At 35.2% G+C, this 22,217-nt stretch overlaps 1 protein-coding gene and 1 pseudogene across 5 annotated transcripts; one reads left to right on the plus strand and one right to left on the minus strand.

Annotated features, from left to right (window-relative positions):
• Positions 1–285: 285 nt before the first annotated feature.
• zgc:171699 lies at positions 286–17,132 on the minus strand. 4 transcript variants are annotated; one of them, XM_087302053.1, is made up of 8 exons: positions 17,105–17,132; positions 14,948–15,085; positions 12,961–13,073; positions 8,363–8,471; positions 3,877–4,206; positions 3,279–3,623; positions 1,405–1,523; positions 286–662 (listed from the first exon to the last, which is right to left on the minus strand). In XM_087302053.1, the coding sequence occupies exons 6-8, from the start codon at positions 3,559–3,561 to the stop codon at positions 606–608; spliced, it is 459 nt and encodes a 152-aa protein (XP_087158179.1). In that variant the 5' UTR covers positions 3,562–3,623; positions 3,877–4,206; positions 8,363–8,471; positions 12,961–13,073; positions 14,948–15,085; positions 17,105–17,132; the 3' UTR covers positions 286–605. The 4 variants fall into 4 exon arrangements, with proteins under 4 accessions (XP_087158179.1, XP_087158181.1, NP_001103207.2 ...); XM_087302055.1 differs by lacking the exon at positions 8,363–8,471; NM_001109737.2 differs by lacking the exons at positions 8,363–8,471; positions 14,948–15,085.
• On the plus strand, positions 9,630–12,931 carry LOC108181082 (CD48 antigen-like; annotated as a pseudogene). The gene is made up of 3 exons (XR_015522507.1): positions 9,630–9,739; positions 10,037–10,351; positions 12,604–12,931. The product of XR_015522507.1 is annotated as a CD48 antigen-like (transcript).
• Positions 17,133–22,217: the final 5,085 nt, after the last annotated feature.

Below are 22,217 nucleotides of genomic sequence, written 5' to 3' on the forward strand. Positions count from 1 at the left end.
AATTGCATTTGTAAATACACTGTTGACCATCCCTTACACCTTAACCCAGCCTTAAACCTACCCATACCACCAAACCTGTCCATAACCCAACCTATATCGCAACTCAAAAGTACCACAAGTGTTCTCAAATACATTATAAACACAGTAAGTACATTGTATTTACCTTTTGATGCAAGTACATAGTAGTTAATGACACTTAATATAAAGTTGGACTATGTTTTATACTGCAAATAACAAGAAGATTAACACTCAAACTACACAAAATAAATAAAAAAGCATTCACTGTTCTCATTGGTCAAGTTTATTTTTATTTGTTTGCTTCTTAAAAAACAAATATATAAATGTAGAATAATTAAAGAAAAACATAAATTAATTCAAATTCAATCAACACAAGTCAATAATAAAAATGATGAACAGTTGTGTGGGGGTCAGGGGTTCTTCATTGATTCTCGTTCATGCTTTGTGAGCTGAAGCTTGTTCACCTTTACACTCCAGAATTGATCCACTATGGATCTCATTCAACCTTTATAAGAGAATCAACTCATTTTCATCAGTTTCTTCATGTTTCTTATTGTCTTCAGTCTCTCTTTCAGTCTCAGTCTGATTTATAAAACTCTGAACTCCCTCAAAGGAATGCTATTAGGATTATCAGCATCGTTTTCCTGTAAGAAAATTCACAAAAGGCTAAATAAATGATGAGGACTGATAAACAAGACTCTGGAAAACTACTAGCCGTAGTGGCTGGTGATCAAAAAAAGTTAATGTCAAGCCCCCAAGTGTTTGTGCACAATACTGCACTTGTTAATTGAGCAATGTGTCTATATTTGCTTCAAAAAATAAAATGAAATACAAATCATAAAATAACTGTCCAAATAACAATTCTTGGTTGCCAATATCTTCTGGAAAGCTAGACCAAGAGGATCCAAGAGCATTTTTATGACGTAAATTTTTGATTAGCCAGGAATGTTTTCTTTATGAAATACAATGTTAATGTATGGTTTACATAACGTTATTTTAACATCTGATTAACGCTATTGTGACTTTTTTTAGACAACCGAATCAATCGTCATTAAAAAGTAACGATAAGGCAACGTTATATGTTAGTTTGGCAGGTGCAAAACCCAAAGTGAAACCAACACAGAACTTAATAGTTGGGCACGTGCCAATCATGATTATGACCAGTAGATGTCCTCACAGTTTAACAAATAAAAAATAATAATAATAATCTCACATTAACCTTTGCAAGCATTGATGCTTCATAATTGTTTGTTTTGCCATTGTTACACCTCCATAAATTTATAGTAATACTACAGCCTACAATATAGCATATTACTTTTCTGTCACATAGTTTTGTACATTATTTCTCATAGCCTATATCTTGTTAAATCAGCTGTTTGTGCTTACATGCCACGGCGTTCCTCTGAGTTTCCGGTGGAGTCTCCGGTAAATCATGACAGCAGCCGCTGTAGCGGCCGCCAGCAGCAGCGTCAGAAAAACACCGTTGCAAATCTCCACTGCAGCACCTACAAGTGGAAGAGCAAAAGAGTCATTCATCAACAATATCTTTCACTCATGACACAGAAGCAACATGTTGACAAGTCTACATGATTTAGTCATTTAATGCATTTTAAAAATGTTCATTCTTAGGTCATTATTTTCGAAAAAAATCAATGCATTAGGCTGTCATGATAAGCTAAGGGTTAATTACTTCATGATCCCTCAAAAATGATTCTAATATTTTAATCGGCATTTACGTTATAAAAATAAACGTTAATTAACATAACGATGTAATTTTGTGATTAACAGGTGTTTTCTGATCTTTTGATGATGAAAACTCAACTGTGTCGTTTAACAAATGTGACAATTATACCAAAATCTTAGTAGTCTGAAACAATGTATAATAAATAATATATTTATAATTAGGTCTGTAAAATAACAGAAAAAGAGCTGGCTGGTTTTTTTTCTCCATGATTTTGTACCGTTATTTACATAAACAATACAGACAATAGGACTATGTCATTTAAAAATATAAAAAATGTCAATAAAAGTCTAATATAATAATAATAATAATAATAATAATAATAATAATAATATTAATAATAATAATACATGAATCACAAAATACTGACAATTGTTAATTTACCAATATTATTTACTGTTTTTACTCTTATTCAAGGACATATTAATTTGGTCAAAACTGAAAGTAAATATCGTCACCTTAGAATTATAAGGTTCTATCTGACATGTTTGTCAAAATTGAGTTATTGACATATACTTATGACAACTTATTTACATTATGGAATGTTTTTTTATATAAGTTGTTTACATTAAGACTTTTTATTAAAACAAATGTTACAGAGATACTGTTTGCTATGGAATGCAAAAACTTTGAAGCTCAATATTTTAAAATCATTCAGATATAATTCCAAGGTGAAGATGTGTTTAAAATGTAAAAGTATAAATGATCTTATTATGAACTTTATAAATCAACAAAGAACCCTAACATGAGTTTCTATTACAGTTCCAACGACACTATGAAGCAGGGAAAAAAGATTTCAACATTGATAATAGTAATAATCATTATTCTTGAATGAACACCAATGATAATGATCAAAATAGAGCACCAAACCTGCATATTTAAATCATTATAAGGATTATGTGACACTGAAGACTAAATTAATTATGCTGTCAATTCAGATCTGAACCACAGGAAAGAATGAATGAAATTTTAAACTACATTCAGTAAGAAAAACATTATTTTTAATTATAATAATATAAAAATTTTACATGTTAACAGCATTTTTAATCAAATAAATGCAGCCTTGATAAACAAAAATATTTTCTATGTTTTACTCATTTTTACTTTTGACATAGTATATAATAATAACAAATTATAAAATATTTGCTTTTGGGCTTTAATACATTAATTTACAGTGATTAAACTGTGTAAAATGGAAGGAGTGCAAGTTGTCACAGGTGATATTTTGATTCAAACTACTTAATGGTTGATGATCATAATTTCAGAAATCTATTTTACATTTTGAGCAGTTACGTTGCACATGTGATAGTTAGAAAGTTCAGAATTTAGAATGCCATCCAAACCAAACTTTCAAATCAGCTACTCTTCCTAAATGAAGCTTGATGTGTCGGCATGGAAACAAAATGGAATACAGTGTATAATGTTCTAAATCTTCAAACTCCACTGGTGTTCCAGATATTCTAAACTTAGCAGTGAAAAGGTTAAATGTATCAAGTTGAAGTGCGTGATTTAGCCTTACTTTGCTGTTGGTTCCCCTTCTGCTCAGAATTGACAATAACATTAAATCTCTTCCGCCTGATGATGCTGACGTATCGGTCACTGATGACGATCTTAAGTTTACAAACTTCAGAGTCTCCGGTGTTGATGTTTCTGATGGTCAGAGATCCATTCTGATGATCCACTTTCAGCTTGTCTCTGAATTGCTCTTCACACTGAACATCTATACAGGTTTTACTGGGATCTCCAGTGATGAGAATGTCACCACAAAAATACCACGTCATCGAATAATTTGCTTTTCTCATTTCACAAGGATCTAAAGTGACATCTTCTCCTTAATTTTTAATAATGTCTTCTTTAATAGGATCTGAAACACAAAGAAGTCCATTTGAAAACTCTAAACACGCAACAATGAGCTGCACTGACATTATGTGATCTCCATCTGTTCTCATCTACAGTTCATTATCAATGGAATTAATTATTTAAAACCATCTGTGGTTACTATACAATGAAACTGGCTTTGCTATAAATTCACAGGAACTGTTTGATGATGCAAACTAGGATATTTGATATAATATACAGTTAATAAAAAGATAAATTTTATAAGCGAATGAACTCACTATCGACAGCAATAATGAAGTTCTTGTCATTTTCTCTGGTGTTGTTTGAGATCTTCACTTTATAAACTCCAGCATCTGTGCTGTGGATGTTTGTGATGGTCAGAGATCCAGTTCTACAGTGCAGTTTCAGTCTGCTTTTGATTATCAGAGTAACTGCATTACAGTGATCAACAGTGCAGCTTTCACTGAGATCTCCATTGATTTGTGCGATGAGAGTGTCGTTAAAATACCATGTGATATTTTCCCCTTGGTTTATTTTAGCATCAGTGTGTAGAGTGACCGAATCTCCCTCCATCACTGACACTGACACTTCATCTGTACCAAAAACACCTGCCAAGAGGAAAAGTTACCGATTAGATTACAAGTAGACTGTTAGGGTTGAGGTTAGGGTTAGTGCAAGTAGACATGTACTTGCAAAGTTTCTTATAGTCAGTTAAATGTCTGCTGAAGGAGCAGGATCTACAGATATGAAGCAGTGATACTCAAATGGACAAATAAAACGAAGTGTTACCAAAAATCAAGCAAATACAATTCACAATTTGATTCATGTTTCAGCCCCTTTATATTATTATTAATGAACATTTCTAATAAATCTTTGGTAAAATACGGACAAACCCAAATGCTGAGGTAGTTTGAATTCCATTATCCCAAAGGCTTTCTTCATGTTTTACTCAAAAATCCTGCATCGATATGAATGTAGACATGTTAACACTATGTAGGCTAGCATTTTTGTTGTTGTTGTCTTACTGTCCTACAAAAATAAAGCCCCCATATGATATCTTATAAAAAATACTACAGTATTTTTGAATCATACTATAATAAAGTACTTGAAATTGTCTGTTGTGATTATTAAATATATGATAATACAACAAATCACACAAAACTACTGAGTTTTTACTACAATAAACTATAGGCCTAGTAGTTTACTATGGTTATTAAACCTACAGTACGCTGTAGCATTAACCAATTGTTGTAAATACTATAATACAGTATAACACAACTACTATAGTAAATTTTGTTGTGGGTCTTTACGTGTGGGTTTCACGTTATAATTTCTTGCATTTCAATTAAGGAACATTGCTGTTGATCAGTTTAGTGATATTGTTAACACTTATGATGATGACAGGTAATTAATTAATCATGTAATTAATTTAAATAAATTTAAATTAATATGAACCGTATGAATTTTAAAAGAAACAGAAATAATGTAAACTTAGGAAAAATGTCGCTCTTACCATTGTCGATAAAAAACAAGACCATCACAAGCACAGTAAACGACAACTTCATTGTCACCACTTTATTCCTCCTAGATGAAGATGGTGATCCATAAAAGTCGTTCTTCTGCTTAGAGACGCAGTTGACAGTTCAAGTGATGTGAAAGCTTTGCCATGGAAGGTGGAGCGATGATGTGCATTAAAAATTAATATGGAAAGGGTTTTAGCTTTGAGCCGATTGTAATAATAATAATAATAATGATAATTTAATAATAATAAATATAGGCCATACATTTTATGGATTTCACGATTAATAGAAGTTAACTCCCACAGACTTACTGTGGCAGGGCTTAAAAATAAGGCTAAGTTTAAGACTAAAACTTCCATAGCGAGTAAAATGAAAGCAATGTTTTGGAGAGAACACAGAAACAACCAATTAAAACTTTTAAATCAGTAACATTTTTAATTCTTTTAAATGTAATAATTTATGACACCATAAAAAAAAAACATAGTTGATCAAGATATTTCTAGCTTTGAAAAGCAAAATCACTGAAACATTAACTGAAAACAAAGTGTAAATTTCAATAAATTTGTTGATTTTGTGTGCACTAGCAAATTTACTTTTACGTTTTTGTGTTGTAATTACAACTTTGTGACAGAGGAAAGTTTCGTGTTACTGCATTTTGTCTTTTTGATGATCATTTTAAATGATTCGATTAGAGAGAATAGGTGACACCATAAACACAAATAAAAAAAATAAATAAATAAAACAACTGAAAAATAAAATTATTACATTATTTTCAAAACAAGAGAGCCACGGGTCACAATGAAGACTTCAATGAACAACGAAGGATTCTGGAAAACAACAGACAGAAACAAGACAAACAACGGACTGATAACCAGAACAATACGGACCAGCTGGAAGATGATTAAGTCAGCTGATGACATCAGCTGATCCTTTAGCACGCTGTCAACACAAAAGGTAAACAGACACACACCCTCACACATGACAACACACAAGGCAAGATACATAACATACAGGAGGAACACACAGATCCATAAACCGTGACAGCTATGCTAAACAAAAACATCTTATCTGAGATTTAAAATTGGAGATCCACTTGGTGAATGTGCAAAAAAATGGCCAGATCAGTTTTAGCTACTTCCAGCTTAAATCTGCTAAGATCTGCCTGGTTTGTTGGTTTTAGACTCTATGTAATAATTTCATTCTTCGAAATATATTTTTAGGTTTATTTGTATTATTTTTTATTATTATTTTGTATTATTCTTTAAGGATTCCCTAATGAACTGAAACATGTTTACATTACACTAAAGAGCATATAGTGATAAGATGGCATCTTTTCCCCATTAGCACCTCTTGGTAGATAGTTGAAACTACAAATTCTAAAATGAATAATAAAGTGAACAGATAAAGTCCAGGCCGTACTGATGTAAAGTAAATTCTGCACTCACTTGGAGAGAATACAGATGGCTTTGTCTGAGTGTAAATAGAAAAACACACACATTTGACAAAGTTCTAAATGCAAAGGCCACCAAACCACCCCCACCCGCCCCACCACGACTACTATAACAGCCCTCTCTAACCATTCGCGTACCATTCGTATCCTCAAGACTGCTTAACTAATTAGTTGCTATTAAGACGCGAGGAGACTAGCATATCAAATCCCTCCACTTCTATAACAGCCCTCTCTTACCATTCACATACCAATTCCTCAAGACCGCTTAACTTATTAGTTGCTATTAAGACGTAAGAAGACTAGCATATTAAATACAAACCAAAATCACAAATCTTTCAAAATCAACCCATGAGACACACTAGAGGACACTTCACACATCACCTTTGCGACTCACCTTACCATCTACTCTTACCATCAGACTACACTTACCATCATGTTTTGCTCTTCACACCTAATGACACTCTCCTGTTATCACTGCGCACCTGTTCACAATCCTGCTCTCTTTTCAAGACAGTCACTCACTGTCACTATCATTGTGAAGTCTTGTATTTCTTGTACATTTCTGAGCATGTTTCTAGTTCCTTGTTTCAGCCTGGTTTGTTTGTTTTGGATAGTGGTGGGCAGGGGTGAAGCCAGGGGGTGGCCACAATCAGACACCAATCTAGACACAATTCGTTCTGGCTATTTTTCGAAAAAGAGAAGTTTACCAGTAATTTGCCGGAATGCTGCGATGTGTGAATGCAGAAGGAAGATTGCCGGAAAGAGTGCGTGCACGTCTAGAACACGCTGACGTAAGACGTCTACCTTAGCCAATCAGAACAGTCAGACACATTCACGTCCACGCGATTTATGAAATTAAAGATAACGTTTCTATGTTCCTTCTTAATGCCAACTCTGTAAATAATTATCGATAAGATAAGATGATAAGCCGTTGTCTGTTTACTTTCAAGCTCTGCCTCCTTCAGTTACTTTGCGAGTGCCTGTGAAGCAGCCGGTGAGCGCAAGCACACACATATATCATGTACATCTCGACATGCGAAATTGTTCCTCTATGTTTTCATCAAAGTCGTTCACAATACTGATCCATCCATAGAGTTTGTAATGTCGTCAAATGTTTACAAATACAAGCGCAGCCGTTTAGAGCTCATTTCTGTTTAATGATGTCAGAATTTAACGGTATTTTGGAATGGATGTGTGAACGGTCTTTTCCGGAAAAATTCCGTAACATCCTCGCCTGTGTGAACAGAGCTTTTTGAAATTTACCAGTAAAGTCGTTCCGTAAATTTTCCAGATATTTACCGGTACCACTGTGTGAAAGGGGATATTGTCACCCTATCACCCCACTCGTAATACCTTCAACAACCACCCACCCACCCCCCAGCTCTTCACTTTCGCACTTTTATCGGCAAGTCCAATCTCATCCCAAACACACCCCCACCCCACAGCTCTTCGCTTTCATTTGTGAGTTCAATTACCCCACCCCCATTCTTCACTTTTGTCCACCCCCACCACGTGAACGATTCGAAACCAGTCACTACAGTGTCACCTAGAGGTCGTTTTCAGGAATTGCTCTGAAACAACTTCAACAAAGAAACAGTTAAGCGAATTGAGTAATTATAATAACCCTCATTTTAGAGATGAGACATCAAGAGATTTAATTGAGTGGTTAGTGTTCCTGATTGTCTACTGTCATTTGGGTTTTTAAGGCTCTGTTCTTTTTGTCTGACACCCGAATTAACTCTTTGTAAATAAAAAAGTAATGTAATATAATTTGTATTTATATAGTGCATTTACCATGTACACCCAAGGCACTTCACAATCAAACCACCAGTGTGTAGGATCCACTTGGTTGATGGGTTGGCAGCCACAGGACAAGGGCGCCAATGCGCTCACCACACACCAGCTACAGAGGGAATGGAGAGACAGTGATATAGTCAATTTAGTGGATGGGAATGATTAGTAGGCCATGATCGGTTAGGGCAGATGGAGGAAATTTGGCCAGGACATCAAGTTTACACACCTACTCTTCACGAGAAGTGACATGGGATTTTAATGACAATGAGAGTCAGGACCTCATCCGAAAGAGATCGCTCACTGGCAGTATAGTGTCCCCTTCACTATACTGGGGCATTGGGACTCAGACAGACCACATGTTGAGTGCCCCCTGCTGGCCTCACTAACACCACTTCCAACAGCAACCTAGTTTTCCCATGTGGTCTCCCATCAAGGTATTGACCAGGCTCAGCCCTGCTTAGCTTCAGCGAATAACCGGGTCTTGGGCTGCAGGGTGATATGGCCGAGGTTTTGGCCATAAAGACAATGAACAATAATAAAACATATCAAGTCACAATTCCGGATTTTTTTCCGGGACTTAAACACGGGATGCATGCAGCGCAGTTGCATTATATGCTAGCACCCTGTCCGATGTGCAAGTGATTTTTTTTTCTAACCATGTCAATCAAGCAAAGATTCAGCAGGTGTCAAAACTTGAGACCGCAAAAAGCTTCAGCTTGTAAAATCTCTCAATCCATCGAAAGTAAAACTAACAGAGGAAATACAGCTGGCCTTTGCACACACTAACACACTCGCTTAAACAGAAACAGTGCAACCCATTCAGATCTTTTAGTCCAATTTGACTGTTGTCGATAGACTCTGTATTTTTAATTGAATTTTATTCGACTTTGAAGCTGATATCTAATCAGATAAGAAACTTTTCACCTACTTACAATACACACCCATTTCCACCTACACACATCTCCTCTGTTAAAACCACATCTTTAAAAAGAAAAAAGAAGAAAAGACCACAGCGGGTTGCAGTTTGACTCAGATGTATGTCTGCTAGTGTTACAACATGGGATTGCAGAAATTATAAACTTGTTACCACAACTTTTCACATGCACAATGATTAATATTTAACTTACTGAAGCAAATTTGAACACCATTTCAAAGTCAGTAAGCGGTAATATTTCTGCGATAACATTTTCCACTATCAAGCGTTAACAAAAGCTATATCTATATAACCACAAGTCATAGCACGTAAGCATTTCAACCACTAGAACTTGGTAATAGTTTGCAGACCCCAGACACAGTATTATGAGATCTCTTTCTCTGAACGGCTGAGAACAATGTTTTACATGCTTGTTTTAATTTTGAGCTGGTGCTGTTTGACTGGTAAGTTACATATATTTTAATATTGGCTTAATATTGGAAACATTAAATCGCACACGTTTAAATGATAATGAAAGTGTTAAACAAGTAGAGCATTCTTAGTTGTTTAAACATGTTGTTACTTCAGAAGTAGCCATGTCTTCCTGGCTAACAAAAGTATAATGTTATGGCTGAAAATATGTGGTGAATTTAAATGTTCAAGCTGAAATCAACTAGCTTAAAAACATACAAACTTTACTATGTATATAAAGTTAATATATTTCATTATAAGCCTCAATCTTTGTAAAATCTCCCCATCAGGTGGGTCTGATCTGTCAGTCTCAGTAACAGAGGGAGACTCTGTCACTTTACACATTGCTGCTGAAATACGTAAAGACAATGACATACTGTGGAAATTTGGAACCGATCCAGCTTTCATTGCTCGACTGAAAATAAACAGGCAAATCTACTCCACAGTGGATGGTCCTGATGGGAGATTCAGAGACAGACTGAAGCTGGACAGAAGGACTGGATCTCTGACCATCACAGACATCAGATCTGAACATGCTGGAGATTATAAGCTGGAGATAAGTGGTGAAAAACTGACTACGAAAATGTTCAGCGTTTCCATCTATGGTGAGGAGCTATCACTTCTTGGTATATTAATATTCATTATATATTTTAGTACAAGTTGAGCTCTATCTGCAGCATTTATGGTTTTAAAATGTTTTCATAAACACAGATGAGCCAAAACATTATGACCACCTGCCTAATATGCTGTTGGTTCTCAAAATTCGACCAAAGCTAACCGAAATATGGACTTATATTGGGTGTTTTGTGGTATTTGGCATCAGATCAACATTCCATGGTCTAGCTTTGACATTTGAGGGTGCGTAAAGGTTTTGCCGCTTCACCCTTTGTTGGTCTTGGTTATCTTTGTTCATCAAATTCTGTCGCTTATTTGTAGTTTTCACCTTCTTTGAGTCATTGTTGGTAAATTGGTAAATTCTCACCCCTGCTGATCAGGAGAAATCCACAAACCTTAGTTTTGGAAACTTTCTAACCCAGTGTCCTATAATGATTTGGCTAAATGGTGACATTTTGTGACTTTTTTTCATACCACTTATTCTGTGAACCTACATACTGTAGATGCAAAGTGCATCAAAAACCAAGCATTTAAAGTCATAAATACACAGTATAGTCGGTTCATATGTGATTATAGTGGCTCCGTTTAGTAAAGACCCAGAAAATATAGAACTGAAAGTGAAAGTAACCTTACAGCTCATACTTTTTACGTATCTTATTCTTATTGTATCAATATTGGAGATTGGTCTCATTGACTCCAATTTTATCTCAATGTAAAGCCCTGCTCACACTGTGGATTTAAGCCATGAATTGGTTGTCTAAGACAAATTTAGGAAATCTAAAACATGCCCAATGTCCTCTGCGGAAATCTGTAGTCTTTGATGGTTAGTTTGACATGTTCACAAACAGCAGCTTAATGGCCATTGTGGTCAGATCTTCCCTTTGATTAACTTCTGGTAGATTCAGAAGTTTTCACACAGTCTAAAAAAAAAAAAAAGCTAATGAGGCAATCAGCACAACAACTTTAAACCACTGCGGGGAAATGTTTTTCTTTTTTTTCTTTCTGGTTTTATTATTGAGGCACGCTAAGTGCAAAATTGCCACTACAGATCGTTCACACTGGCGGTGAATAATAATTTCAGGTTATTAAAAAAGTCACAGATGAATGATGTCAAGCTCAGGGTGAGTTCCATGTAATGTGTATTTATATAGCGCATTTATCGTGTATAGCCATACACTCAAAGCACTTCACAATCATGAGGGGGGGGGGGGGGTCTCTCCACTCCTCCACTAGTGTGCAGCATTCACTTGGATGATGCAACGGCAGCCACAGGACAAGTGCGTCAGTGTTCTCATCACAGACCAGCTATAGGTGGAGTGGATCGATAGAGCCAATTCAGTGGATGGGGATGATTGGGAGGCCATGATGGGTAAGGGTTGATTGAGGGAATTTGGCCAGGACACTTCACGAGAAGTACCATGTGATTATTAATAACTGCAGAGAGTCAGAACCCTGACTTCACATCTCATCTAAAGACATCGCTAACTGGCAGGATAGTGTCCCCTTCACTTCACAGGGGCATTAGGTCTCACGCAGACCGCAGGTTGAGCACCCCCTGCTGGCCTCACTTACAAAAGCAGTCTAGTTTTCCCATATGGTCTCCCATCGTACTGACCAGGCTCAGCTCTGCTTAGCTTCAGTGACTAACCACTCTTGGGCTGCAGGGTGATATGGCTGTGGCATTTTTTTCCATGTTTGGCGCATCATTGTTGTAACTCAGTCTGACATTATAACCGCTGAGATTTATTTATTTATTATTTATTTATTTATTTATTGCCACATCAGCAACTTAAGGTTATTTCATGGCAAAATGGATATACATAAAATATTACATGATAAAAGAAAATTGTATTACAATAAAAAGTTATTTAGACAAACATATAAAATATAAATAAATAAAATTCACACAAAAATATATTCAAAGTTAAATATGATTTTTCAGTTCAATTTTTGATGAATAATTTAAAATTCTTCCTGGTGGTACTTTTTAAAAAAGTACTCTCCTTATGAAAATGTTGTCGAATTCAAACTTCCACATTCCAACAAAATATGTTTCATGGTAAGAGCTCACTGCTGAGATTTTACAGTGTGACATGTGAGCCATGTTCATGCAGTCCGACATGCTACAATCATTTATGATTAAATAAAAATTAAAGTGTGAGCCGGGCTTAAGAGATACTTTAGCTTGAGATGACCAGATTAACCTAGACTTCTGTTTTTTTTTTTCTTTGACATTTACCAGCTCGTCTGCCTGTTCCTGTCCTCATCTTCAACTCCTCTCAAAACTCTTCATCTCAGCAGTATTGTTCAGTGTTGTGTTCAGTGGTGAATGTGAGCGCTGTGAGTCTCTCCTGGTACAAAGGAAACAGTGTATTGTCCAGCATCAGTGTGTCTGATCTCAGCATCAGTCTCTCTCTACCTCTGGAGGTGGAATATCAGGATAAAAACACCTACAGCTGTGTGATCAACAACACCATCAGCAACCAGACCACACATCTGGACATCAACACACTCTGCCAACCGTGTGAAGGTATGTAAGTGCTGAAATATATGATTGTTTACTAAGATGATCTCAGTAGTTTGCTATATTTTCACTTACATGATTGACTTTAACTCTTCTTCAGGTCCTCTAGACTCAATATCTCTGATTGTGCTGATCTCCGCTGCTTCTGGAGTTGTGTTGATTGTAGTTGGCGTTGGGGTCTTTCGTACCTGCAGGAGTAGAAAAACGGGTCAGAAGAGCAACGTATTAGTGTTGATATTTTTTTGAAACAACAATTTCGATATAATATTTAAAGCTTAATTTTAACACATTTACAGTTACAGTTAATGCAGCACAGACTGGGCATGAAAACAGATCCGTTTCTGCACTGAGTAAAGAAACAGCACGTAAAATGGTAAGAGATTTCATGGCTTTTGCAAGATGCTGTTCAGCCAGACTGCTGTCTGAAGTTTTCTTTGAAACATGCATGGATGGTCGGCCTTGATAAGTTTTACGCTCACATTTTTATTGCAAAAAAACCAACACTACTATGAAACACTCACTCACTTTTCTTGGGACTATTGCCTGCTTTATTGCCACAGTGGAATGAGCCACCAATTACAAAACAAATCTTTAAATATAATTACCATTGTTTGTATTAAATAAACAAATCAATAAATAAAAGTAAAACGTAAACCAAAGAAATACGTGTTCAGCAGATGGACTTAGAGAAATATCTAAATGGAAAATTATAAAAAAAACAAATATATTTAGAAACAGTTTCACTGATCAAAATTAAGTAGATGAATAAGTAAATGGAACTATATAAAATAGTGACAATAATAACAGAAATGCATTAGTTAAAATGCTTTTGTTAAGCGAGAGAGTGCATCTGTTGAATAGAAGTTAAGAAAATAATAAAATAATGCCACCTTTTAAGGAAAGCACTTTTTCTAGAACATCCAAGCTTGGTCATTTTTACCTTCAGTATGGATTAGCTTAAAAAGCCGTGATTTTACGCTGTCTATTTGAAGTCATGCACTTTTTTGTACCTTATTATGAATAGTACTTTGTAGTTTTGCATATATTTTTTTCTCTTTTGAAAAGTATTTACATTCTACTATTCATTTATATGTTTTGTTTTACATATTTAGTACAGTTTTTATCTCATAGAAAAGTATTTCTCTTAACCCTGTAAGACCTGACATAGCAAAAAAATAAATAAATAGTCAGAAAATTCACATTTTCTGGAACTGGGATGTTTATTAAGGTATTAAGCAAAAATCAAAAAATCTAAATAAAAAAAAACAACATTTTTTTTTACATTTTTTCCATGATATTTATTTTGTATCACATTTGATACATCAGGCGTTTGTGCAACTTTTTGTTCAAAACAATGATAATTTTAATTACAAAAAAACTATTTTACCCTTAACATTTAGACAAAACAGAACATTTCAGTGCAGTTTGTTTCTTTATTTATTGTGAAATTAAGCATTTTACAGTGTTTTATTATTTCACTTTGCGGTAGGTGTACTAGTAGTTTCAGTTCTTGTTTAGGCAAAGATGCACTTTACATTTACACAGTACACAAAAGTGAGAAGTCATTGGTGTTGCAGTGTTTTTATCTCTGTCAGGTTTCCTGGTCCTATTTGATCCTATTTATGATCCTATTTTATTATCCTACAATTTATTTGTAACAAAATAAATTAATTACTAAGTATGTACGCTTTGTTTCAATCAAGAAAACCTTTATTTAATTAAGTTAGTAACAATATAAATTTTATTCTTACTATAACAACTTGAAATTAGCAAATAGTTTTTAGCCAAAAAGCATCCGAGTAGTTCAATGAAAGTAGCCATTTTGAAAAGGTAAAAAGCCCTTCCACGGCCTGCAGTGTCATGAAAATCCACAAGGGGGGAGAATACAAGTATCAAATCATATACAGCAGGTTTTTAACCAAAGTATTGATCAGGTTGATATCATATAGGTCTTAGAAACTTGTGTATCAAATATGATACATGTGGCTTTATGAAATTTAATAAATCTAGTTACTTTCACCTCAATGACAATCCAAAATATACTCGATATAAATAAACTCACCTTGCTGTTCCTCGTGAGTTTCTGTCAGCCTCAATCATTCCTTTTTTTTTTGTTTCCCAGAAGAAAGTAAGTTGAGCTCCATCTTGGGTTTAAACGATAGACTTAAGTGTTTCTCAGAGAATCTTGATGAGAACTTTGCTAAAAAAAAGGTAAATTTCAGTTTCTTTTTTTGCTTACCATCGAGAACAGGTTGCTCTGATTGAAACCGTGAGAATTGTATTGTTAGCTTTAAGGATAATATCTAAGCGAGTGTGCTCCAAAACAGCGACAAAACTCTGGTTTAAAAGATATCAATCTAACATAAACAAAGATTGTAATTTGTCATTTCTGCCTAAATTTCAAACTCGAATTGGCAGGGGGCATTTTAGTGACTGACAATTTAAAGGAGGGCCGTTTTAACATTGAAGCACAAGGAAAAAATAAAATAAAATAAATAAATAAAAAGAGTCAAAAGTCCAGCTTTTTGTTTCTTCTTGCATATATTAAAGGGGTAATTTAAATCGCTATAAAAATACTACAAATAACAGGCATAATAATTATTATTCTGTCCCAACCAATTGTATTGTTTCAATAGCACAGAGAATGCAGTACTTTAACAAGTTCAATTCAACTTTATAAACTAATTTCGAGAGGATCACATGCTTTTGGTTTCCTCCCACCAAAAACATGCAACTTAAGTTAATTGACTAATTCAATTCGGCACCATAGACATGCTCCTAGTAAGTGGTTATCATATATATATATATATATATACATATATATATATATATATATATATATACATATATATATATATATATATAATTCGATATTTGATTTTGTAACCTGTCACATATCAGCAAGGATCGTAAATGTGTCTGTGTTTTCTGTTTCAGAAATCAAAGAAGCAGCCTGTGTATGAAAATTTTCCCCCCAAAAGAAGAAAGCAATAAGACTACTGGAACAAATATTAGAGGTCATGCAGGTCTTTGCTCTGTTAGTTTTTTTTTTTTTTCACTGACTGATATCCTTTAGACTTTGTTTTCACTTTTTTTTTTTCATTTTGTGTAAGCATATATTCTGCTTCCCTTAGGGGGCAATGATCTTGTCACATTTGATGATAAATCTGTATAATAAAAGTTATGCCGTTTTTTTTTTTTATCTAAGCATTAAAACTAAAACTAAATTAAATTATATTATTCATTCTTTTTTTCGACTTAGTCCCTTTATTAATCACGGTTCACAACAGTGCAATGAACTGCCAACTTATCCAGCACATGTTTTTACACAGCGGATGCCCTTCCAGCTGCAAACCTTCACTGGGAAACATCCATACAAACTCATTCACAATATATAATTTAGCCTACCCAATTCGCCAATAGCGCCTGTCTTTGGAGTTGTGCGGGAAATCAGAGTACCCGGAGGAAACCCACGCAAACACGGGGAGAACATGCAAACTGACCCGGCTGGGGCTCAAACCAGTGACTTTCTTGCTATGAGGCGACATCGCTACCCTCTGTGTCACCTTGCAGCCATTATATTATATTATATTATTCATTTTTTTTCCGGCTTAGTCCCTTTATTAATCTGGGGTCACCACAGCGGAATGAACCACCTATGTTACACCATGATATATTCAATTTAAGGGCATTATACAATGGTATTATTTAATCAAACTTAACAGATTTCAACTTTAACAAAACCCATTTCAATGTATTTTTGAATATCAGCAGCTAAAACAGCATCACAGCACAGGTCACTGTATTAAAATCATTTGACGTTTAATGTGAAAATTGTCACTTTATGTACGTAGCCTACATATCTCAATGAATGAAATGTATTTATTTGACTGTATTCTATTTTTATTTTATTTTTTTTTACCAGAAAAATCATAATTAATATATCACTATTGGCACACTAATGCTATAATGATTAGGGTCGAGTTGTCAAGCATTTTACAATTAAATTGAATAAAGCTGAAACACAGATAACTAACTTATAATAAAGTAACACAATACCAAAAGCAAAATACTCACAATATACTGAAAATTAATGCTAAACAAACACACAATTAAACTAAATCCAGCATTAAAACATAACATCCAACGATATCAATAAACATTTGAACTCAACCAGCTATATTTTAACATTATATCATGGAGCACATTCAAACCATACCTGCCTCATTAAAGCTAAAATCTGTTCTGAGGAGAGCGGGACGCGATTGGCTTTTCAGCCAAAGGAAGTGACATCACGCAACTTAATACCTTACTTTAAAACAAAAATGCACATTTTCTATTGGCACGAGGTTACTAATACTGTTATTTATCATGTGAACATATTAAGAATATAAAATTAGAAATTATTTACGGGTAAAAAAAAAGTTCACTGAAATTAGTCAAAAACAACACTACGTTACACATTCTGTGAATATCAACATGATTTAAAATGTGGACTCTGCAAAACGTGTACTTTTCAAAAGGATTTAAATAAGGCTGGGCAATGTAGCAATAAAAAAAGAAAATCTTGATTTATCTTTTTTCCTATATTGATTAGCTGGCAACTTTAAAACATTTCCCATCGTAAATAAACTATAAACTAAAAGTTTTGACAAAAAACAAAACTATAGTAAATGAGAATGCACATTATAAACATAATTTGTGTCAAGTCTGTCACCAGTTTGGCTTGAAAAGATAGATTAAATGGTCACTGATTTGCTGTTGTCACACATTCTGCATATTTAGCCTCAAGATACCAGTATATGGACTTAATGGACTAAACAAAGCAGTGTTTGGAGAAACAGCGCCATATTGTTTTAGTATGTCATGAAGAAAGTAGCAAAATTATTGACATCTGTACAAAGATGTGGTTTGAGCTTGTAAACAGAGAATCTTGAGCTTGAGCAGATGGTTGTGTTTGATGATAGTGAATACTGCGTGATTGAAAACACTTTTTTCCATTCCTGTGCATATGAAACATTCAAATTTGCACTGAATTTTTCCTTTAGTGTAAAACACTAAACTCACTCACCAACGTTGGGGCAAAATTGTAATGTATTATTTGCATATATTTAAGTACATTATATACACATCATAACCTTTTTTTGCACATCAGTCTTCTTCAGCAAATAAAGAAAGCTATTTCTAAGAACTATTCTTGATTTCATGCCCTTTTATAGAGATACTGTAGAAAAGGCTCCAAGGAAAGCTAGACTACAGACTTGTATTCTGAAAACGTAGAGTGCATTACCGGATGCTTCCAGTAGAAGGCGTTATAGTTATAGTTTCTTTTTTCTGTTGCTTTCATTATTGAGTCAGAGATCGACGGCTGTGCTACTAAAGTTTATTCTTGCTACTCCTGAAGTTCGTTTGGTGTTTTAAGCTTTCCAAGTGTTAGTACGTGATCATAAAGTAAGTTTCTCTTTATTTCTGTATGTTTTTAACCATGTTGAAGTGTATTAGTATACATTTACATCTGTATAGGCATGCCCAGACATGCAATGCCTAATGCTTCATGTCCGATCGTGTGATCATTAAGATAGAGACAGTTAATTGCTTCAGCAGCCACTATAAATGTAAGAAATATTTTATACTGCAGTATTAATCAATATTATTGTGTTTGTGGTGATGTTTGGCAAATTATTTGATTATTAACGCACTTGGGTTCTGTATACATATTGCTGCTAATGTATCATCTTTATTTGTATGATTTATATTATTTAGTGCTTAATAAAATTTCACATAGTTTACCCCTTTTTTATGATTTAATATTACTATTATGATTCTTCTGAGTGTGCCAGTTTAGGTTCAGTTCAACACACAGTTTAGATGTTTTTATTGTAATGTGTTAAAAAGTGTCATGTTGGGGGCGTTTACACATTTTGCTTTTTTAGGGGCGTGTTGCTTCACAGTTTCGGCTTCCCACCCAACGTAACATGGGGCGGAGCCAATAGCTCCCACGCTCTGTGTTTATGTAACGGAGTTGAAAAGATATTATAATATAATTCATCAGGGTGAATAACATGAAATTAGGCATTTTAAATAAGATGGTGTTTGAGTGCCCCCTTGTGGTTGATAAATTGCAGGAGTATATTGTCCCTTTGCGCTTACATGTACACTGAAAAAAGTGTTGCATGCAGAACTGTTGCAAACAATTTATTTGTGTTGAATTTAAACAAACAAATTAAGTTTATTAATGTTCGACTTAATTTGTTTGTTTAAATTCAACACAGATAAATTGTTTACAACCACTTTACGTTAAAAAATTGAGTAAATCAAAGGAGTCATCTCTGAATATTTTTTTTCAGTGTAGATTCACAGAGATCGGTGTGACTGAAGGAGAGAGAGAGCTAAATGTTAATGCTGCACTTTCCTGCACAACATATTTTTGTTTTATCTCAGACGGAGAGAATAAATCTGATTGAGTGCAATGGTGGACGGCTACTTTCATTGAGTCCAAGATCTGAGTTAATATGGACGGGTGTGTTGCTGATGGGACACCCGTTACACTTGCAACAGACAGGCTGACAGACAGAGAGAGAGAGAAGCCAAGCTAGGATGAGCATTCAGCCGTACATGTACAACTCGGGACACAGACCAAGCAGAGAGTACAAAAATCGTGTCTTTGTATAGTCTTGGTGTACAAGTGCCGAGCTTACACCGAGACTAATAACCATACACACTGAATTAACCTTGACTGAGGCACTGAATGCGCTGCGACACAGCACACCAGACACTCAGTGACATGGCAGAAACAAAGTATCCTGAATCGTCGCGCCACACATTCCAGAACTCCAAACACAAACCTCCATCAGGGCAAACACAATGGCGCCGCGGCTGCCTAGCTGCTGACCTGAAGTTCCGCCGCGTGCACCCTGACAGAAACCCACACCCAGAACTCTGCAATAATTCTGAGCAATAATTCTGATAACAGTGATAATGTGGAGAATATTGATCTTGTGTTGAGCCCGATGAGCTTTAGATAGAGCAAGGGTGTTCCTTTAGTGACATCGCTTTGACTCACATGCTGAAAATGGCGGACGTGAAACAAGAAACTGAGGATATGATCGTGACGCGAGGCTGTCAATCAATATTGTTGGGCGTGGGGACCGCTCTCCTACGTCAAGTTGCGGTCGGTCTGAAAAACGATCCAATTGGTCCACCGTTTTATGTTGTTAAATTGAAAAAAAAAAGGACTGTATTTGTTTATATCACCCCAATATGACGGTCCATACACTACACTTACACACGTCTGTTCAAACAGCTTGATAAGTAGATTTTTCACCATAGGTGCCCTTTAATTGTTATTTAGGATAACCCTGTATGCTTTATTATACCTAACTAAGCAGAGACGGATTATTTTGTGTACATTTACCTATTCAACTGTACCCATTATCCTAATGTTCTTTATGTTACGTTATTTCTAGACTAATATCAATACACTTTTGAAAGAAGTTCAAGTCTCCTCATTTGCTGTGTCCTGACCGACACCCAGGATTGTTTGCTGAACAAAATTAGAACTAGAGTCTAGCACACAGGTGTCAAACTCAGTTCCAAAAGGGCCTCAGCTCTGCACAGTTTAGTTCCAACCCTAATTAAACACACCTGATCAAACTAATTGAGTCCTTCAGGCTTGTTTGAAACCTACAGGTAAGTGTGTTGGAGCAGGGTTGGAACTAAACTGTGCAGGGCTTCGGCCCTCCAGGAACTGAGTTTGACACCCCTGGTCTAGCAGTTTCCTTTCCTCTCCAACAGATAGCATCATGTGTTTAAACAATTCTTGAGCTATGGACAAAATTGCAAAAAAAATTCATCTATCAAAGAATTTAAAAGACACTTTACTGGTTTTGATTCCTGATGCAAGGTTCAAAAAGGCTCAATTTTTAAATATTACACTTGGTTAATAAAAGTGTTTTTTAGTTTATCAAGCACTCAATAGAAAGATAAATATTCACTCTGAATATTAAACTTTGGTCAATTACCAAACAATGTAAATGAAATGATAATACAAGTAAATAATAATGGAACCTCAGGCTCTTTAGATGGTTGTTCAATCAAGACACATTAAAAGACAGCAGAGGTACTCTCATCCTGCTCCAGTTTCAGCTTTAAATTAGGGCTGCACGATATATCGTTTCAGCATCGAAATCGCGATGTGCGCATCCGCGATAGTCACATCGCAGGAGGGTGCGATGCAAAAAAAAAAAAAATATTATATATATATTATGGGTGGAGCCGAACCGGAATACGGTATTCGGAAAAGCAGGAATAGCGTGTTTTTACGAATACTTATTTCAAACAATACTTGATAAATTATTTGTATTTGGGAACAAGAAAAACATTATATCAAAAAGCTGCGTTTCCTCATGAGACCACACTGCATGCCCGCGTGAGTGAGTGAGTGAGGGAGTGAGTGAGTGAGACGTTTAGGAGTCGGTGGGCGGGGTGGGGCCGGGGTAAGGAGACTGAGCAGGCTGCTTCTCTATACAGCAACAGAGAAGGCTTGGCAGAGCGAAAAATACTTTTCTGCATTACTATTTTTGTTTATTTTATCATACTAAAATAACACGTGACAGAAGTTCACTCAAAAGTGAAAGTTCTTTCTGTTATTTACTAACACTCCCGTCATTCCTACTACTTTCAGAACATAAATTTTGATATTTTACCATATGAAAATGCAATGCAGTTATGAAAATTGAGAAATTAAAGCAATAGTGCAGAGATCTGGTCCCCGCGTCAGGTCAGGGTGCACCTGTAACCTTAAAAACGCAGACGCGGCGGAGGCGCACTAAACTCACACGGGAAAGAACTGCGCATTCAATTCATGTTTTAGTGAAATAATTATTTAAATACAGCTCTTTTGATCTCTAAAGGGGAAAAAAGCTAAAGAAATTTGTCGTTAATTTTAGCAAAGACGCAACTGCCCGTCATTTTCACATTCGTTTTTCAGTTAGGGATTTGGTCTATTAGAGTAACCTAATAAAATTGTTTTGTTGAACATTGTAGTCTACACAATAATCGATATTATAATTTATTATATACATTAGCTATTAAAACTAAACTATACAATTGATAAAACAAAACCCTTTTTAATGTTTGCTTTCATTTTGACACCGCTAACAGTTGTAATAAGAAACATCACATTTTGCAGAAGCATGCAGTCTCAAGTTAAAAACACCTTTTGAGTTTAAAGATTATCAGCCTGCCAAGTCAGGTTTACAGTGTCATAAATGAAATGGGTAGCATGAGTAAAGGGGATTTGCCCAGCACACAACCTCATGCGCTGCAGGTAG

Source organism: Danio rerio, chromosome 22 (assembly GCF_052040795.2).
Source record: "Danio rerio strain M-AB ecotype USA chromosome 22, GRCz13ab, whole genome shotgun sequence".
Lineage (NCBI taxonomy): Eukaryota > Metazoa > Chordata > Actinopteri > Cypriniformes > Danionidae > Danio > Danio rerio.